The sequence below is a fragment of the Rutilus rutilus genome, assembly GCF_951802725.1.
Source record: "Rutilus rutilus genome assembly, chromosome: 20".
Classification (NCBI taxonomy): Eukaryota; Metazoa; Chordata; class Actinopteri; order Cypriniformes; family Leuciscidae; genus Rutilus; species Rutilus rutilus.
Window position 1 is genome coordinate 34531716 of NC_140225.1, and position 18772 is coordinate 34550487.

General features: G+C 42.7%; 2 protein-coding genes across 3 annotated transcripts in view; one reads left to right on the plus strand and one right to left on the minus strand.

Annotated features, from left to right (window-relative positions):
- Positions 1–628: 628 nt before the first annotated feature.
- LOC311280282 (HEAT repeat-containing protein 5B-like) lies at positions 629–1203 on the minus strand. The gene is made up of 2 exons (XM_084392309.1): positions 868–1203; positions 629–778 (listed from the first exon to the last, which is right to left on the minus strand). The coding sequence occupies exons 1-2, from the start codon at positions 986–988 to the stop codon at positions 675–677; spliced, it is 225 nt and encodes a 74-aa protein (XP_084248435.1). The 5' UTR covers positions 989–1203; the 3' UTR covers positions 629–674.
- A 5311-nt stretch (positions 1204–6514) lies between these two features.
- The window catches only part of LOC311279971 (HEAT repeat-containing protein 5B-like), a 42027-nt gene continuing 29769 nt past the window's right edge, over positions 6515–18772 (plus strand). For both annotated transcript variants that reach the window (XM_084391821.1, XM_084391820.1), the window contains exons 1-10: positions 6515–6587; positions 7330–7456; positions 8554–8765; positions 10722–10830; positions 11080–11229; positions 11670–11841; positions 13841–13995; positions 15186–15435; positions 16537–16692; positions 17300–17550. In XM_084391821.1, coding sequence (XP_084247947.1) covers positions 7331–7456; positions 8554–8765; positions 10722–10830; positions 11080–11229; positions 11670–11841; positions 13841–13995; positions 15186–15435; positions 16537–16692; positions 17300–17550 — 1581 coding nt within the window. In that variant the 5' untranslated portion in view covers positions 6515–6587; position 7330. The remainder of the gene's footprint in view (positions 6588–7329; positions 7457–8553; positions 8766–10721; positions 10831–11079; positions 11230–11669; positions 11842–13840; positions 13996–15185; positions 15436–16536; positions 16693–17299; positions 17551–18772) is intronic.

Genomic DNA, 18772 nt, shown 5'->3' on the forward strand with positions numbered 1-18772 from the left:
TACCATTCGATTGCACATTAAGAGATCATTTAAAATGTTTCCGCCATTTTGAATTTTCCAAAACAAACCTTACTTTTTTTTTACTTCGTACTAGACAGTTCATCCGAATTTCATAAAATCGTCTCAGATCATCTTCAGACCATGCCGATGTAGTCATAGTCAATAAGTGTATCCCTTAAAACTCATCTTTGATCACCAAAATTACATATTTAAGCGTTTTTTCAGCATCATTACTCCAGTCTTCAGTGTCACATGATCCTTCAGAAATCATTCTAACATGATGATTTGATGCTCATGAAACATTTATGATTACATGTGGGTGCAGTCTCTCTGCAAGCACACTGCACTTGCAACCAAATCAATCATAGCCAATCACAGCCAATTAGAAGAGTGTTTGGGCGGGGTCTCTGCAATGCTCAATGTTGAAAACTGTTGTGCTGCTACAGATTTGTCTGGAAACGGTCATACATTTTTTTTTTTTCAGGATTCTTTGATGAGTAGAATATTCAAGAGAACAGTATTTATTTGAAATAGAATCTTGTGTGACATTATAAATGGTCACTTTTGATCAATTTAACACACATAGCCTTGCTGATTTTCCTTCAAACTAACAGAAACAGTGCTGAGCACAGGCACCGGCATGTCTTTACTGTAAATCCTGCACTGCATCACACTCACTGGGACATCATGGTCATGGCGCACTCGATGGGCGTCATCAGTCTGCGGATCACGTCCTCCGTCAGCAGCTCTGGACAATGGGCCACAAAGCTGCGCATGGCTGTGAGGAAGCAGAAACATGATGTTTTCCTGATGCGTGTGATAAACAGAGCAGAGAAAGCCATGCAGGGATGATGCGAGGTGTTTTACCGCACAGGGCTCCGGCGCGGCCCTCCAGCATCACCTGCCAGCTGAAGGAGTCTCCTCTGGCCTTCTCCGCCTCCAGCTCCTTCTGGGAGCGAGGGAACACGTTACGCCACAGCAGCAGCATCTTGGGCAGGTGGTAACGCACTAAAGCCGGTCCTGAGGAGATGAAACAACACGACTGCTAATATTACTGCCATCATGTAAATGCTTTTAGGCACGAAACACACTGTGCTTCTGAGCCTCTTCATTTTTCAGGAGAGATGCTTCACACCGTATTCTAATTAGACGAGATGCAATAAGATTCCAGTGACATCAGTTTGTCCACATCTGATGCAACATGACTTCGAAATGGAACAAAATAAATCACAGCCAATCAGAAAGGTGTGTGGGCGGAGTCTATCTGCAAGAGCACTGCATATATATGTTGCATCCGCACCGCCAGTAGGAACTCTGAAGTGACGTAAGCTGCGCTCGTTGTTGTGATTTTTATTTTGACGGCGCTGAGAACGCAAGAGCCTGAGCAAACAATCAGCGCTCGCATTCTCCGTGTTCATTAGTTTACGATCTGTCTAACACTCCTGTCTAATACGTTATTAGATACAACTGTTATACATAGAAAGTGGACAGTAATGAAAAGTTATTAGAGTATGCCGTGTGGTTGATATCCAGTGTTGCTGAGCAGAAATACATAATCATGTTTCTCTTGGTCCCTCAAAGTTGCGTTGGATTTTCTCCTCAGCGTAAAGATTAAGAGGTCCATCTATCACTGTTTTCCATGTTCGTAGAGTTAGTTTCTGGAGTAAATATATAGGCTATAATCTGTGTTTACACAGCTTTTTTAAAAAGCGGGTGCTGGTCTTTGCGTATATTCGGCCAATCAGCGAACACTAATGGCAGTGGAGACTCAGACTGGTATCGGGAGGAGAGGCAGTGGAGACTCAGACTGGGATCGGGAGGGGAAGCAGTGGAGACTCAGACTGGGATCGGGAGGAGAGGCAGTGGAGACTCAGACTGGGATCGGGAGGGGAAGCAGTGGAGACTCAGACTGAGATCGGGAGGGGCGGCAGTGGAGACTCAGACTGGTATCGGGAGGGGAGCCAGTGGAGACTCAGACTGGGATCGGGAGGGGAAGCAGTGGAGACTCAGACTGGGATCGGGAGGGGAGGCAGTGTAGACTCAGACTGGGATCGGGGGGGAGGCAGTGAAGACTCAGACTGGGATCGGGAGGGCTGGCAGTGGAGACTCAGACTGGGATCGGGAGGGGAGGCAGTGTAGACTCAGACTGGGATCGGGAGGGGAGGCAGTGGAGACTCAGACTGGGATCGGGAGGGGAGGCAGTGTAGACTCAGACTGGGATCGGGGGGGAGGCAGTGGAGACTCAGACTGGGATCGGGAGGGGAGGCAGTGTAGACTCAGACTGGGATCGGGAGGGGTGGCAGTGGAGACTCAGACTGGGATCGGGAGGGGAGGCAGTGGAGACTCAGACTGGGATCGGGAGGGGCGGCAGTGGAGATTCAGACTGGGATCGACTGGGATCGGGAGGAGAAGCAGTGGAGACTCAGACTGGGATCGGGAGGGGAAGCAGTGGAGACTCAGACTTGGATCGGGAGGGGAGGCAGTGTAGATTCAGACTGGGATTGGGATGGGAAGCAGTGGAGACTCAGACTGGGATCGGGAAGGGAGGGAGTGGAGACTCAGACTAGGATTGGGAGGGGAGGCAGTGGAGACTTAAACTGGGATCGGGAGGGGAGGCAGTGGAGCCTCAAACTGGGATCGGGAGGGGAGGCAGTGTCGGGAGGGAAGCAGTGGAGACTCAGACCTTGCCCTTGGAGTGTGGGATGCCCAGAGGACACTGACGGACTCCTCCCAGCAGAGCCGCCATGGCGAAGCTGTACCCGCTCACGGCCTCGGGTGAGTTCTTCAGGTTGTTGATGCACTCGGCGCAGCGGTCCAGCAGAGGCGTGAGCTGGTGTGGAAGAGCAACAGAAACGCAGCGCAGACACCAGGCAGCCGACAGACGAGCCGCCATACTCGGGTGCAGCAGCACAGACGTCACCGTCTCCAGAAAACCTGCACACATCATCACAGGCGTCCAGATAGTGAGCCGACTACACTGCTAACAGTTTGACTTTAAAGAAATCCAAAACACTTCTGTCCCTCCATTAAAAGTCCATGTAATCAAAACTTTGTACAAAAATACAAAAGTTCATAAAGAGATTGTAAAAACTCCACATCAAATATGGAAAAAGGAAGCTCAACCGTTTTTTGCTTGAACAATCCTCATTGGTTCCCGAGCTTTTGTTTACCATATTTGATGAGCTCTATGTACATTATGTTTATATGTGAATAAAAGCCTAAATTAAATCTTTTAATCATATAAAGTGATCGTGTCTCTTCAGAAGACTTGGATTAAAGCGTTCCATTCAATATGGATGTATTTTACCGTCTCGTTTTGAAGCATCAGAGTTTTGTGTGAACAGACTGTGGAGGGACAGGAATATCTCAGATTTCATTAAAAATATCGAAGTTGAGTTTCATAAGTTTTGAAGATAAAAGTCTTATAGGTTTGGAATAACATTTTAAATATATGTAATGTATAAATGTATGAATAAGGAAAGAATTTTGAGGGTTGAATGAGATATGGACGTTTGCCAAAAAAACTACAAATTCCATATCTATACCAAATAATGTAGTAATCTCTATTTATAAATCAAAAAAGAAAAGGCATTTCTCCTACCGATGGACGGCTCCAGGATTAACAGCTCCAGCAGATGAGACAGAAACACTGCAAAGTTACGCTCCAGCCACTGGCCGCCCAGAGTGGTGATGAACACAACATACGCCTGCACGAAGAGACACCGATGAGCAGATGATTACACATGTAATGCAGTGAAGAAAACCTTCTGTTGCTTTATAGTTTAAAACAGAGAGTTTGGTCATGGCTGAGATAAACCCACAGTATAGAAAGAGTTATTATGCCAAACACTAGCTCATCAAATCATCATGCATTATCTCATCTTAAAACTCATCTTTGATCATCAAAATGACATATTTAAATGTTTTCTTCCTTGAAAATAATGTCTTCATGCCTTAAAATATCTTGAATGTAACTCGACACCCTTGCCTCATTTAGTATGCGCGGTTCTATGAATATGCAAATGAGCCCGTCTCCACTCACTCACTCAGCTCAGAGATCCACTGGTTGACGATCACACGTTGATCTGATTGGTTACAAGGTAGTTTGTGACGTCAGAAACACCAGCGATTTCATAGCGTGTTTTTGAGACTGTCTTTGGTTCACTGCAGTTTTAAGGAGGAAATACTCAGCAATGGTGTCGACTTATGAACTTACACATGCTTTGTCTTAAAGCAGATTAAAAACACAACATAGACACATAAACAACATTAAAAGCTGGATCTTCTCCACAGGGGGACTTTAAAAACGTTTTGATGCCAAGCTGATTCTGAGGCTGTAACCCTGAAACTCATCCACACCAAACTCTGTGAGTCATTCTCTCCTCACACTGACCACTCAACATCAGTTTGGTAACAGCGCCATCTATTGGCCAAAAGTGATTAGCAAGTAAATCATGTTGGTATTTGAGATTTTTCCACCATTGTGACTAAAATAATTTAGATATGTCTTTAATTACTCATTGTTGCAGTTACTCTGCAGTTCACAGTCATGACATTTGTGTTTGCCCCCTTCATTGCTATATGTTCTCTTGTCTCTGTCTCTCATCTTTCTCAGTCTCATTTATACTTTGCTTCTGTAACTTACTGTCTACATTACTGTCTGTCTACGTGTTTTATTTGTTCTGTTTATTGTAGAGAATTTATTTAAATTTCCAGCCTTAACATCGTAACTCAAAAGGATGTTACATCCTACATCGGACAAGCAGTTTGGCAAATTATTAAGTTATGAAAACATTATTTCTGAATGTTCAAAACATTCAAAATTTTTTTTTCTTTTCTTGGTAATGTAAACATTAAGGGAATATTCCATTTTATCATCCTTCATAATTTTAAATGTTCTCTCAACGTTCTGAAATAAGTTGTAACATTTAAAACATGTTAGACAAATGCACAACTAAAACATTACAGAAAAAAACAAACATTGTATAAACAATGTATGTTTTTGTGATAATGCTTTGAGAGCATTATGAAAGGCCAGATAACTCTGAACAAACAATGTATTAATTGTTGTATGCTGTTCATAAGTTTGAGAGGCTCTTGTCAGAAGGTTAGTGTGATCATCGCTCCTCCTGCTTTGTCTGTTATGTTTCCCAGTATATTCCCACCGCACCACAGCTGTGCTGCAAAACTAACTTTTTCTGGACAATAACTTTATTGAAGCCTGCTGTGAAGCCTAAACAGTCTCTGTTATCTCCTATTATCGCTGTAAAGCTGCTTTGAAACAGTCTATATTGTTAAAAGCGCAGTATAAATGAAGGAGACTTGACTTGACATTGTGATTGGTGTTCTTGCACACCTCTCTCTCCTGATTCCCCTCTCGCTTGATTTCTCACACTAGATTCCCTCTCTATCTTCCTTCTCTGCCAGAGAGTTTTCACTCTCCAGCCTCTCAAGTATTGTTATATTTGTCATCATCTCTTCACCCCTTGCTCAGCTGTCTGATTAAATACTGTTTCCTTTTACTTTGATTATTTTGTCCAATAAATAGTTTGAACTGATGTGCTCTTGGGCTCTCAGTGTTTCCGTCCAGCCGTGTCAGTTAGCTAAAGTTCTGAGAACATTTTTATTTTATTTTTTATTATTTTTTTATTATTATCCAACAAACTTTAATAGTATACAATATAGTAAACATAATTCACATATTAATAGCCTATATCCAAAAAAAAAAAAAAAAAAAAACATCCCAGAGTGCACAAATTGATTAATTAATAAAACAAATGTCATAATCTCACTATCAAAAGTCTGATTTTTGCTTTCTTGTTGACAGTGTTCTCCAGAATGGTGCAATAATCCTTATAGTCTCCTGAAGAAAATGAATACATTTAGACCATTTCTTCTTGTGTATGTGAAATTTTCGTACATTAAAAGGTAACATATTATTATTATTGCTTACATTGGAAAAAATACATTAAAAAATTATTGTAACATTTTCTTTCTTTCTAATGAAAATTTCCAAATCCACCCAACAAAAAAAAAAATACAATTACAAAACAGATGGATAATAGATTTTATTTTTATTGAACAAAATCACATGAATCAATATCTAAATTAAACCTCTCTAACACACTTTTAGCTGGATATATATTTACTGTCTATGAATATTTACCATGTAAAACGACGTGAACGCGCCCCGATTACGCCACAGAATGACGTAGTCACGTGGCCTCTGTTATTTTACTCAGCGTTGGCTGATAAACCAATGACTCGTAAGCGATTACAGTGTAGAGGATTTCATAAAAAATAATTGCATTTATCGCTGGGCGGATTTTCATGTTGGAAATAACCTGTGGAAAGGATTATGTTTCAGTTATTAAACATAAAATACATTTGAATGTCCATCCTATGATGTCCAGACCTACAGTCTATGGTCCAGACATCCGCGCGCCCCCTGGAGGAAGTTAACGTTCACTTCCACGCACGTGACAGCATTCTTTCCATTCATTGGCTGTGAAGGCGGAAGTGACTCGCTTGCATTAACCCTTCCGCCAACATCAATACAAACACACATCATCACCGCAAGAAAACAGGTAAGATAAACGCTAACTTCATAATCTAAATCTAGTTTATTATATCAGCCCGCCGCGTGTCATAATTGACAGTCTGTTCTCGATAAATGTATACCTCATTTCCCGGTGTTTAGTTGTGAATGTTTGTCATATTAGCTGCCAAGTTTAGCATGTCATTCATATGTGACTGAAGGATTGCTGTTCAATTTTACGCAATATCTGACATATTTTCATTTTATAATATTAGAACAGGGTGTTCAAACATTAATATGCCACATATGATCATTCTCGTGCGAGGGACCCCGTCCTTACATTTAAAAGGCAGATATATAGGCTAAATGTATGTGTAAAGACCCAATTTATACTGTGACAAAGACATATTATTAGCCTATAAATATGTAAAATATTATTACTCGCTATAGTACTGTGCTGTGTATTGTTTATTTATTTATTTTATTATTTATTTTAATCTATTTTTTTAATAAAACTTTTATAATTCATTTGAATCTATTATTTATTCATTTATTAAAAAGAAAATGTTCTAATATTATTTATTTATATCATTTTGTATTTTAATCTTTTTGTTTATTTCATTGATTCTTATTACTTATTTATTTGTACAATGTGTGTGTAAATAACAAGTACAGTATTATGTATTTGTTATTTAAATCTATTATTATTATTTATTTGAATGTATAATGTATTGTATTGATTCCTGAATATGACTGGTTCCTCTTGTGTTTGTTGTGTGTTACTGGTGTAGTATGGAGCTGGCCCACAGTCTGCTGCTGAATGAAGAAGCTCTGGCTCACGTCACCGAGGCCAAGAGAGCCGTCTTCATCTTCGAGTGGCTCCGCTTCCTGGATAAAGTTCTCATCGCCGCTAACAAGGTAAACGATCACGGAGAAACACATGCGTTTGCCTCTAAATAATGAGTAATATTTAGCCATTTTTACACATATGAGGGAAATGTGTTTTTTAACCATAAAACGCACATCATTTATATCAAATATCTCAGTAAATGAATTGGACTAAATTCTCATCTGAACGACTATAACTGTAATTATAAAATCTAATCAACATACATGCACAAAGTGTTTGTAAAAGCACAAATTGTATATAAACATACATTTTAAATAACTTCTGCTTCTCTGTTAGATCAGACACTCTGCAGAGTTCTTGATGTGTAGTGTCTCCAGATCTGAGGCCGGTATGAGGCGTTGATCATGTTTATTCCCTGCACACTCCTTCAGGACTTGTGTTTCTGTAATGTGTTCTACGCTGTTGTTGCAGTTTCTGCTGATCTGAGATCATTCTGTGTAACTCAAGCAGTCTAAACATCTTCATTTTCATCTCGTGAAAGAAATACATAAATGAAGATGAAAGCCGACATATTAAACGTAATGGGTGTATATTTATTGATTCATTCACTATTTTGTAGAGGGAGTCAAAATGACCATTTTCACCTGAGATTTTGGAATGAGTGTGTGTGTGTGTCTGTGAGAGTGTGCGTGTGTCTGTGTGAGCATGTAACTGTTTCTCAAGCTGTCGTGTGTGTGTTTCACGGTAGAGCGACCGCCTCCTGTCACAGAGATATCTATAAGAACGCTCAGAGGGAAAACTCTCCTTTTGATAATATTAGATGAATGCTGAACAGTGAACACACAGTACAGTGTTGTGTGTGTGTGTGTGTGTGTATGCATGTGCAGTGTGTGTTACCCATGATGTGTGTGTGATCTGATCGTGTGTGAGCGCAGGTGGATGTGAAGGAGCAGCTGACGGGGTTGATCAGCAGTGTGTGTGTGTGTGTAGGTGGATGTGAAGGAGAAGCAGAAGCAGCTGGTGGAGCAGCTGACGGGGGTTGATCAGCAGTGTGTGTGTGTGTGTGTAGATGGATGTGGATGTGAAGGAGAAGCAGAAGCAGCTGGTGGAGCAGCTGACTGGGTTGATCAGCAGTGTGTGTGTGTGTGTGTGTGTGTGTGTGTAGGTGGATGTGAAGGAGAAGCAGAAGCAGCTGGTGGAGCAGCTGACGGGGTTGATCAGTAGTTCCCCCGGGCCGCCCACTCGTAAGCTGCTCTCCAAGAACCTGGCGGTGCTTTACTCCATCGGCGACACTTTCACCGTCTTCCAGACACTCGACCGGTGCAATGACATCATCAGGAGCAAAGATGACACTGCTGCTTACTTACCCACCAAACTGTGAGTGTGCGCAGTTACTCACTCACTCATTCACTCACTCATACTCACTCACTCATACTCACTCACTCACTCATTCTCACTCACTCACTCACTCACTCCAAACACTCACATATACTCTCATACTCACACTCACACACTCGCATATATTCACACACTCACATATACTCTCAAACTTACTCACTCACTCACATACTCACTCACTCCAAACACTAACATATACTCTCAAACTTGCACACACACTCACTCACTCACTCACTCACTCCAAACACTCACATATACTCTCATACTCACACTCACACACTCGCATATATTCACACACTCACATATACTCTCAAACTTTCACTCACTCACTCACTCACTCACATACTCACTCACTCAAACACTCACATATACTCTCAAACTTGCACAAACACTCACTCACTCATCACTCACTCACTCACTCCAAACACTCACATACTCACACTCACACACTCGCATATATTCACATACTCACATATACTCTCAAACTTGCACAAACACACACTCACTCACTCACACACTCACTCTCTCACTCACTCCAAACACTCACATATACTCATACTCACACTCACACACTCGCATATATTCACACACTCACATATACTCTCAAACTTGCCCAAACACTCACTCACTCACTCACTCACATACTCACTCACTCACTCACATACTCACTCACTCACTCACATACTCACTCACTCACTCACTCACTCACTCACTCACTCACTCACTCACTCACTCACATACTCACTCACATACTCACTCACTCACTCACTCACATACTCACTCACATACTCACTCATTCACTCACATACTCATTCACTCACATACTCACATACTCACTCACTCACTCACATACTCACTCACTCACTAACATACTCACTCACTCACATACTCACTCGCTCACTCACATACTCACATACTCACTCGCTCACTCACATACTCACATACTCACTCACTCACATACTCACACACTCACATACTCACACACTCACTCACTCACTCACTCACTCACTCACTCACTCACATACTCACTCACATACTCACTCACTCACTCACTCACATACTCACTCACATACTCACTCATTCACTCACATACTCATTCACTCACATACTCACATACTCACTCACTCACTCACTCACTCACATACTCACTCACTAACATACTCACTCACTCACTAACATACTCACTCGCTCACTCACATACTCACATACTCACTCGCTCACTCACATACTCACATACTCACTCACTCACATACTCACACACTCACATACTCACTCACTCACATACTCACACACTCACTCACTCACTCACTCACTCACTCACTCACTTACTCACATACTCACTCACTCACTAACATACTCACTCACTAACATACTCACTCACTCACTCACATACTCACTCGCTCACTCACATACTCGCTCACTCACATACTCGCTCACTCACATACTCGCTCACTCACATACTCACTCATTCACTCACATACTCACTCACATACTCACTCACTCACTCACATACTCACTCACTCACACACTCACATACTCACTCACTCCAAACACTCACATATACTCTCATACTCACACTCACACACTCGCATATATTCACACACTCACATACTCTCAAACTTGCACAAACACTCACTCACTTACTCACATACTCACTCACTCTCACACACTTGCATATATTCACACACTCACATACTCTCAAACTTGCACAAACACTCACTCACTCACATACTCACTCACTCACTCTCACACACTCGCATATATTCACACACTCACATATACTCTCAAACTTGCACAAACACACACACACACACTCACACACAAACTCACTCACTCACTCACATATACTCTCACATACAGTTGCACACAAACTCACACTCGCACACATATTGACACTCACTCACTCTGACGTGTGTGTGTGTGTGTTGTGTGCAGTGCTGCGGTGGCGTGTGTCGGGGCGTTCTACGAGCGGATGGGCCGAATGCTGGGCAGCTCTTTCCCTGAAACCATCAACAACCTCCTGAAAGCCCTGAAGAGTGCAGAGGTACAGCAGCTGTGTGTGTGTGTGTATGTGAAGAGTGCAGAGGTACTGTGTGTGTGTGTGTGTGTGTATGTGAAGAGTGCAGAGGTACAGTGTGTGTGTGTGTGTTTGTGTGTGAAGAGTGCAGTGGTACAGCAGCTCTATGTGTGTGTGTGTGAGTGCAGCTCTGACCTGTTATTCCTCTCCTTCAGTTTCTCAAGCTGCGGTGTGTGTGTGTGTGTGTGTGTGTGTGTGTGTGTGTGTGTGTTTCAGGCTCAGGGTCGAGGCGAGATCCTGCTGAGTCTGCAGAAAGTTCTCAGTGGTCTCGGTGGAGCGGCGGCCTCGTGTCACAGAGACATCTATAAGAACACGCGCTCGATGCTCACCGACAGATCCATGGCCGTCCGCTGCGCCGTCGCCAAGGTGAGGAGGTTCACACACACACACACACACACTCACACTCACACACTCACACTCACACATGCTCATACACCCTCACAGTTCACACAGAAATCTTCAACACTGATAATAATCATAAATGTTTCTTGATCATCAAATCATCGATCATGTGACACTGAAGACTGGAGTAATGATGCTGAACATTCAGCTTTGATCACAGGAATAAATTACACTTTACTGTATATTCACATAGAGAACAGCTGATTTACATTATCATAATATTTCACTGTTTTTACTGTGTTTTTAGTATTTTAGATCAAATAAATGCAGCTTTAGTGAGCAGAAGAGACTCTTTATCGAGTCGAATATCCACAGATCTTGTGAAATGATGTTTGCTAGAGCTGACTGTGATTGGGCCTGATGATGATGATGATGATGATGATGATGATGATGTGTTTGGTCAGTGTCTGCTAGAGCTGCAGAACGAGGCTGTGTTCATCTGGACCACTGAGCTGGAGAACGTGGCCACTCTGTGTTTCAAGGCTCTGGAGGGCTCGACGTACGGTGTGCGTGTTGCTGTGTCCTCACTGCTGGGAACCGCCATGGCCACCGCGCTCATGCCCAAACAGGCCACCGGTGAGACACACACACACACACACACACACCCACCCACCCACACCTGTCCAGACACACACCTGCCCGGATACACACACACACACACCCACACCCACCCACACCTGTCCAGACACACACCTGCCCGGATACACACACACACACACACACACACCTGCCCGGATATACAACACACACCTGCCTGGACACACATACACACCTGCCCGGACACACACACACCTGTCCGGACACACACAACACACACCTGTCCGGACACACACACACCTGCCCGGACACACACGACACACACAACACACACACACACCTGCCCCCACTCACACACACGCACACACACCTGCCCGGACACACACACACACCTGCCCACACACACACCTGTCCGGATACACACACCATCCTTCTGTCTCACACATGAATTATGTTGAATATCTGTCAGCTGTTAAATTTAACTACACAATTAGATAATACCAGTTTAGCTCAACCAGTCACCAAGCAATGCTTCATTTTGTTCAGTCTGTGTGTGAAAAGAGCATTAGCAATTGACCTTTCGCCGAGCCCCGCCCACCTTAGTTACTGTTGCTACGTCCGACAAACAAATGGTCAATCACGACCAGCGCGACAGATTGCCATGACGGGAAGAGGTATACCCGTGCGTGTCAGTGACCATTTTTGGAGCAATACCTCCGCGATATCCTCCAGATCGAGGCAAACGGGGTTACAGTATGCAATGGAGGGATATATTCAAAATATAAAATACGCAATGAAGGAGACACGACTACTATCTAACGTTACGTCTCTATCGAGGCTAATGCTTACCGGTGTTCATACACATCATTTGTGATATGACAAAGAACAAGAAAACAAGTGTTTAAAAGCATTAAAAGACACTCACTGTTGTGTTTTTGAGTGAAAGAAAAAACTCTCTGAAAATAAAAGTGCTGTCAGCAATAATTTCTTATGTGTGTTTTTTCGCATAACACACTATGACTAAAATTTTAAATGCTGCAAAACACATGGGAGTTATTCTCGATGCTGTAGTTTATCTGATCAGTCACAGTATATCATTAATCAAGCTTAATTTGACTTTTCAACTACAATTAGGCAGGGTGAACTGAAAGCTTTTACAATCTTTTAGCTAGAACTTATATCATTGACAAAAGTACGTGGTGCATTTTCTTCCAAAAATGATTTTCTTTCTCAAATTCATGCTTCAAGTTGACAACGCACAATAAACGAAATCACACAATAACTGTTTAACCAGACATAGCCTTAATTTGCATCTAAATAACTTTCATTGATTGTCTTTCATAATGCACTTACCATAATATTTATTAGGGGGACAACAGATCACAAAACTCGCGGTTCAGACAATATTATGTTTTTTGAGTAACAGATAGGATAGTTTTTCAGATCAGAAAAACAAAACAAAAAAAACTTTAAGTAGCCATCGACACCACAGCCAGCAGACATATTTATGCTTCGTAATGTTCGACACATTTAACTGGGAGTGGGGCCGTCCACACTGTTTTATCCATTGTAGGCATCGCTCACGTTGTGTTTTCGGCTTTGGGAATGGAAAGAACACAACTCCTCCAGACAATCTCTCGGGGTATCTAGTGTCCGATTTACAAACGCCGTGGGCGCACGCTTCACCATCTTGCTAATGTTTGTCGGACCTGCTCACATAGTAACGGTTGCTATGATGTGTGATTGGACAATGGCCGTTTTGGGGGAGGGGCCGGCGAAAGGTCAATTAAAGAAAACACACTTCAGCAAAACATGATCAGGTCAAAGTGTCTAAATCATTTTTGCTCCCAAATGTTTATAAAGGTCACTGTAGTCGCTGTATGAAGAATATTTGGGTATAATATGTCACAGTTTACTTTGTTTTGCTCTCCTCATTCACATAAATTAACTATAGTGTCCTGCACACACTAGTAAATATCAATCAAAATGGTGTCTGAATAAGTTTTGGTTTGACTGTATGCCACGTGTGTGTGTGTAGTGATGCGTCAGAACGTGAAGCGAGCGACTCTGGAGGAGGTTCTGGAGCTGATGTCCACAGGGTTCCTGCGTGGAGGATCAGGGTTCCTGAAGAGTGGAGGAGAGATGCTCAAAGGAGCCTCGGTCAGTCGAGAGGTGCGCGTCGGAGTCACTCAGGTGAGGCTGAAGCTATCACACACACACACACACACACACACACTCACTCACTCACTCACTCACTCACTCACTCACTCACTCACTCACTCACAGGCAATTCGTTTGGTCTGTCCCTATCATTTTGATTCTTAGTAAAACAGTTAAACACAAATTCTTATTTAGATTTCATATAATTATGTATGTATGTACAATACAGATAAATGCAGATGTCATGCAGGGAACCAGATCTGCCACTGAAATACTTCAAGAACATAACCAACGTTTGAAACCATTAACATTTGTGCATACAGACATGTAAGCGGAGTAAAAATATTCAGACACAGTCTTTTCTTCCTCTATTGTGTTGTATATTAGAGTGAAACGCTTCTGTGACAAGAACAAATGTGGGTGGGGCTTGATTGTGTCTGTGGGGAATTGATTGGATGGTTGTGGTCTGCTATTGGCTGATCTCATGTGAGTGACAGGTTGCCCCGCCCACATCATCAGAGAAGAGAAGAGATGCTGCAAGAGGAACTTATTCTGATTCAAGATTACAGGAACCTGAGAGTTAAAGTCCCCCTGTGGTGAAAATCCAGCTTTTAATGTTGTTTATGTGTCTATGTGCTGTTTTTAATGTGCTTTAAGACAAAGCATGTGTAAGTTCATAAGTCGACACCATTGCTGAGTATTTCCTCCTTAAAACTGCAGTGAACCAAAGACAGTCTCAAACACACGCTTTGAAATCGCTGGTGTTTCTGACGTCACAAACTACCTTGTAACCAATCAGATCAACGTGTGATCGTCAACCAGTGGATCTCTGAGCTGAGTGAGTGAGTGGAGGCGGGGCTCATTTGCATATTCATAGAACCGCGAATACTTAATGAGGCAAGGGTGTCGAGTTACATTCAAGATATTTTAAGGCATGAAGACATTATTTTCAAGGAAAAAAACATTTAAATATGTCATTTTGGTGATCAAAGATGAGTTTTGAGAGATAAAATGCTTGACTACAGGGGGACTTTAAACAAAAATGATGTTTAACGCTCTCCATGATGATTTGATGAGCTGGTGTTTGGCATAATAACTCTTTCTATACTGTGGGTTTATCTCAGCCATGACCAAACTCTCTGTTTTAAACTATAAAGCAACAGAAGGTTTTCTTCACTGCATTACATGTGTAATCATCTGCTCATCGGTGTCTCTTCGTGCAGGCGTATGTTGTGTTCGTCACGACTCTGGGCGGCCAGTGGCTGGAGCGTAACTTTGCAGTGTTTCTGTCTCATCTGCTGGAGCTGGTGGCTCACCCGCGCGCCACACAGACTCACGTGGAGGCCGTGTATTCCCGCCGCTGCGTGTCCTTCGCCTTGCGGGCGACGCTGGGAGGTCTGCTGGGAGAGAAAGCTCAAATCGCTGCTGCCAAGGAGATCTGCCTGGCCATCAGCAAACAGATGAGAGCTGTGGGTAAGATGGAGATCATAAGAGTAATCCACAATCAGTGATGCTCATCCATGTGTCTGAAATTTGTCCTCGGTTATTGGGCTTTTTTTTCTAGGGCTGTGCAACGATTAATCACATCCAAAATAATTATTTGTGTTTCCATAATATATGTGTGTGTGTAGTGTATGATTATTTTGTATATACACATACATGCATGTATATATTTAAGAAAAATTAGTTATTTATATATCAAATATTTATATATAATATAAATTATACATAAATATATATACAGTATACATGGAAATATTTCTCAAATATATACATGCATGTGTGTGTATTTATATATACAAAATAAGTATACACTAAACACACATATGTATTATGGAAACACAAACTTTTTATTTTGGAATGCGCTTAATCGCTGCACAGCACTAATCCTTATTAGATATGCATATTTTATGTCAAATTCTTACATATAATTAATAAATTTAATAAGAATAATAGGATGTCACACTCTTAAAAATAATGGATCCAATTTTTTTGGTTCCTAAAAGAACCTTTCATTGATCAGTTCTTAAAAGAACCATGTTTTTCTTTGTGTGACATTTTTTTTTAAATATTTTAAAGAACCTTTTATTTACTTTTTAAGTTGATGGCAGCAAGTCACTGTCTTAATATGTGAGTCATTAAATCATTTATACAACCGATTTGTTCAAAAGCCTGATTTGTTCAACATTTTAAAGAACCTTTTTCCACTCTAAAAAAAACTTTGATGCAATGGAAAGATTCCATGGATGTTAAAGATTGTTCATGGAACTATCGATGCTAATAAAGAACCTTTATTTTTAAGAGTGATTTTTGTTTAAAAAAAACAAAACAAGTCTTAATAAGTGAGTCATTGAATCATTCATACAACCGTTTTATTCAAAAGCCTGATTCGTTCAAGAATGAAGCAAGTGAGCGGCTGGAATTAATGCAATTAGTTATTTTTTAGGGAGTAACGCAATCTTGTAACACACAACTTTTAAAAGTAACCGTCCCCAACACTGGTCCTGACAGCGATGAGTGTTCGATCGCTCCGTGTGAATGAAGACGCTCATGACTGTGCTCTCTCCCACACAGAGGCGGTGGTGAACGACCCGAGCAGCGAGAGCCGTGCCGGAGCCGCTGATGTGTCGGCTAGTCAGCATGTGATGGTGTGCGCGCTGAAGGAGCTGGGCAGTTTGGTCCAGAGTCTGAGCGCTACGGCCTCCCCGCTAATCCTGGAGCCGTCCGTCGGTAGGAGAAATGCACATAACCACAACATGTAGCAGTCGGGTACAGAACCAGACAAACATCCCAGGTGGCATGTTTATCAAAAGTCTTTGTACATTTATGTTTCATTACCATGGATGCTCAACCTAAATTTCACCCTGACACTTAATTTTAGTAGCACTTTTCTAGTGCCATTATTGGCAGAAATACTGTATTTTAGGGATGTGTAATTATCACTGTCTGAGAATCCATGCGTCCCAACATGCTCCATTTCTTTCTTCTGAGCCGTTTCTTTTCCCATTTTCCTTGTTGCTTGTATACTTTGGGTCATTAGCATTTTGAAACGTCCACTTATGATTAAGCTTTTCTTTTTTGATTAATAAATAGAGATTACTACATTATTTGGTATAAATATGGAATTTGTAGGTGATGTTATGATGGCAAGTTTTCACTGTTCTTTTTCCATATTTGATGTGGAGTTTTTACAATCTCTTTATGAACTTTTGTAGTTTGAAAGTTTTGATTACATGGACTTTCAATGGAGAGACAGAAGTGTTTTGGATTTCTTTAAAGTCAAACTGTTAGCAGTGTAGTCGGCTCACTATCTGGACGCCTGTGATGATGTGTGCAGGTTTTCTGGAGACGGTGACGTCTGTGCTGCTGCACCCGAGTATGGCGGCTCGTCTGTCGGCTGCCTGGTGTCTGCGCTGCGTTTCTGTCGCTCTTCCACACCAGCTCACGCCTCTGCTGGACCGCTGCGCCGAGTGCATCAACAACCTGAAGAACTCGCCCGAGGCCGTGAGCGGGTACAGCTTCGCCATGGCGGCTTTGCTGGGAGGAGTCCATCAGTGTCCTCTGGGCATCCCACACTCCAAGGGCAAGGTCTGAGTTTCCACTGCCTCCCCTCCCGATCCCAGTCTGAGTCTCCACTGCCTCCCCTCCCGATTCTAGTCTGAGTCTCCACTGCCGCCCCTCCCGATCCCAGTCTGAGTCTCCACTGCCTCCCCTCCCGATCCCAGTCTGAGTCTCCACTGCCTCCCCTCCCGATTCTAGTCTGAGTCTCCACTGCCGCCCCTCCCGATCCTAGTCTGAGTCTCCACTGCCGCCCCTCCCGATCCCAGTCTGAAGCCCCGTTCACACTGCCATCGACTTTGTCGCTGTATGTCGCTAGTCTCTGTACTGTGAAGTCGCTTGTGGGCGTTGGTATAGTGCTGTCGCTCTAATGTGACTGGTAGACTGCACGTCTGGCCATATCTATACAAAATACCATCACAAGTCATATATACAACTATATCATTTTAATTTGACTAGGAGTTAGGCTCAAAAGAAACAGCAAGCTGTTGGGAGAGTGTTTTTATATTGCCACAGCAGTGTTCAGTGGATTAAACCATTTAGCCTACTGGATTAACAATCGACAAATCAAAATTACAAAACTCGAACTAAATGTGTGAATTAAACTAACTGAGACTGTCGACAGTTTCTTTTCCATGCATCATTTTATTATATCCATGTTTGTGGTTAGTTACTTACAGTCAAATCATATAAAACAGTGAAATCGCCCTCAAACTCTTCTGTCTTGCCTGCACTTGAGACGGTGACGTGAGCAGAGCTCCACTGAAAGGCTTCTTTCCTATTGGTTGTCGCTCGCGAAAATCGCTTCTCATTTGCATAAAGTTGAAATTTCTGAACTTTTGTCGCACGTCTCGTGTCGCTTGACGCGCCCACATTCTGTCGCCAACGGTCACTGTCGCTCGTGTCGCCAGAAGTCGCCAGCGCTCCAATGAAATGAATGGGATCATGTCGCTTTGTCGCTGCGTGTCGCTGGCAGTGTGAACGGGGCTTGAGTCTCCACTGAGTCCCGATCTCCGTCTGAGTCTTCACTGCCTCTCCTCCCGATCCCAGTCTGAGTCTCCACTGCCTCTCCTCCCGATCCCAGTCTGAGTCTACACTGCCTCTCCTCCCGATCTCTGTCTGAGTCTTCACTGCCTCTCCTCCCGATCCCAGTCTGAGTCTCCACTGCCTCTCCTCCCGATCCCAGTCTGAGTCTACACTGCCTCTCCTCCCGATCCCAGTCTGAGTCTCCACTGCCTCTCCTCCCGATCCC

Coding starts and splice junctions, on each gene's coding strand:
- LOC311280282 (XM_084392309.1), bottom strand. CDS start 988: ATGCTGCTGCTGTGGCGTAACGTGTTCCCTCGCTCCCAGAAGGAGCTG. Junction 779..867: donor CCGCGCCGGAGCCCTGTGCG/GTAAAACACCTC, acceptor GCTTCCTCACAG/CCATGCGCAGCTTTGTGGCC.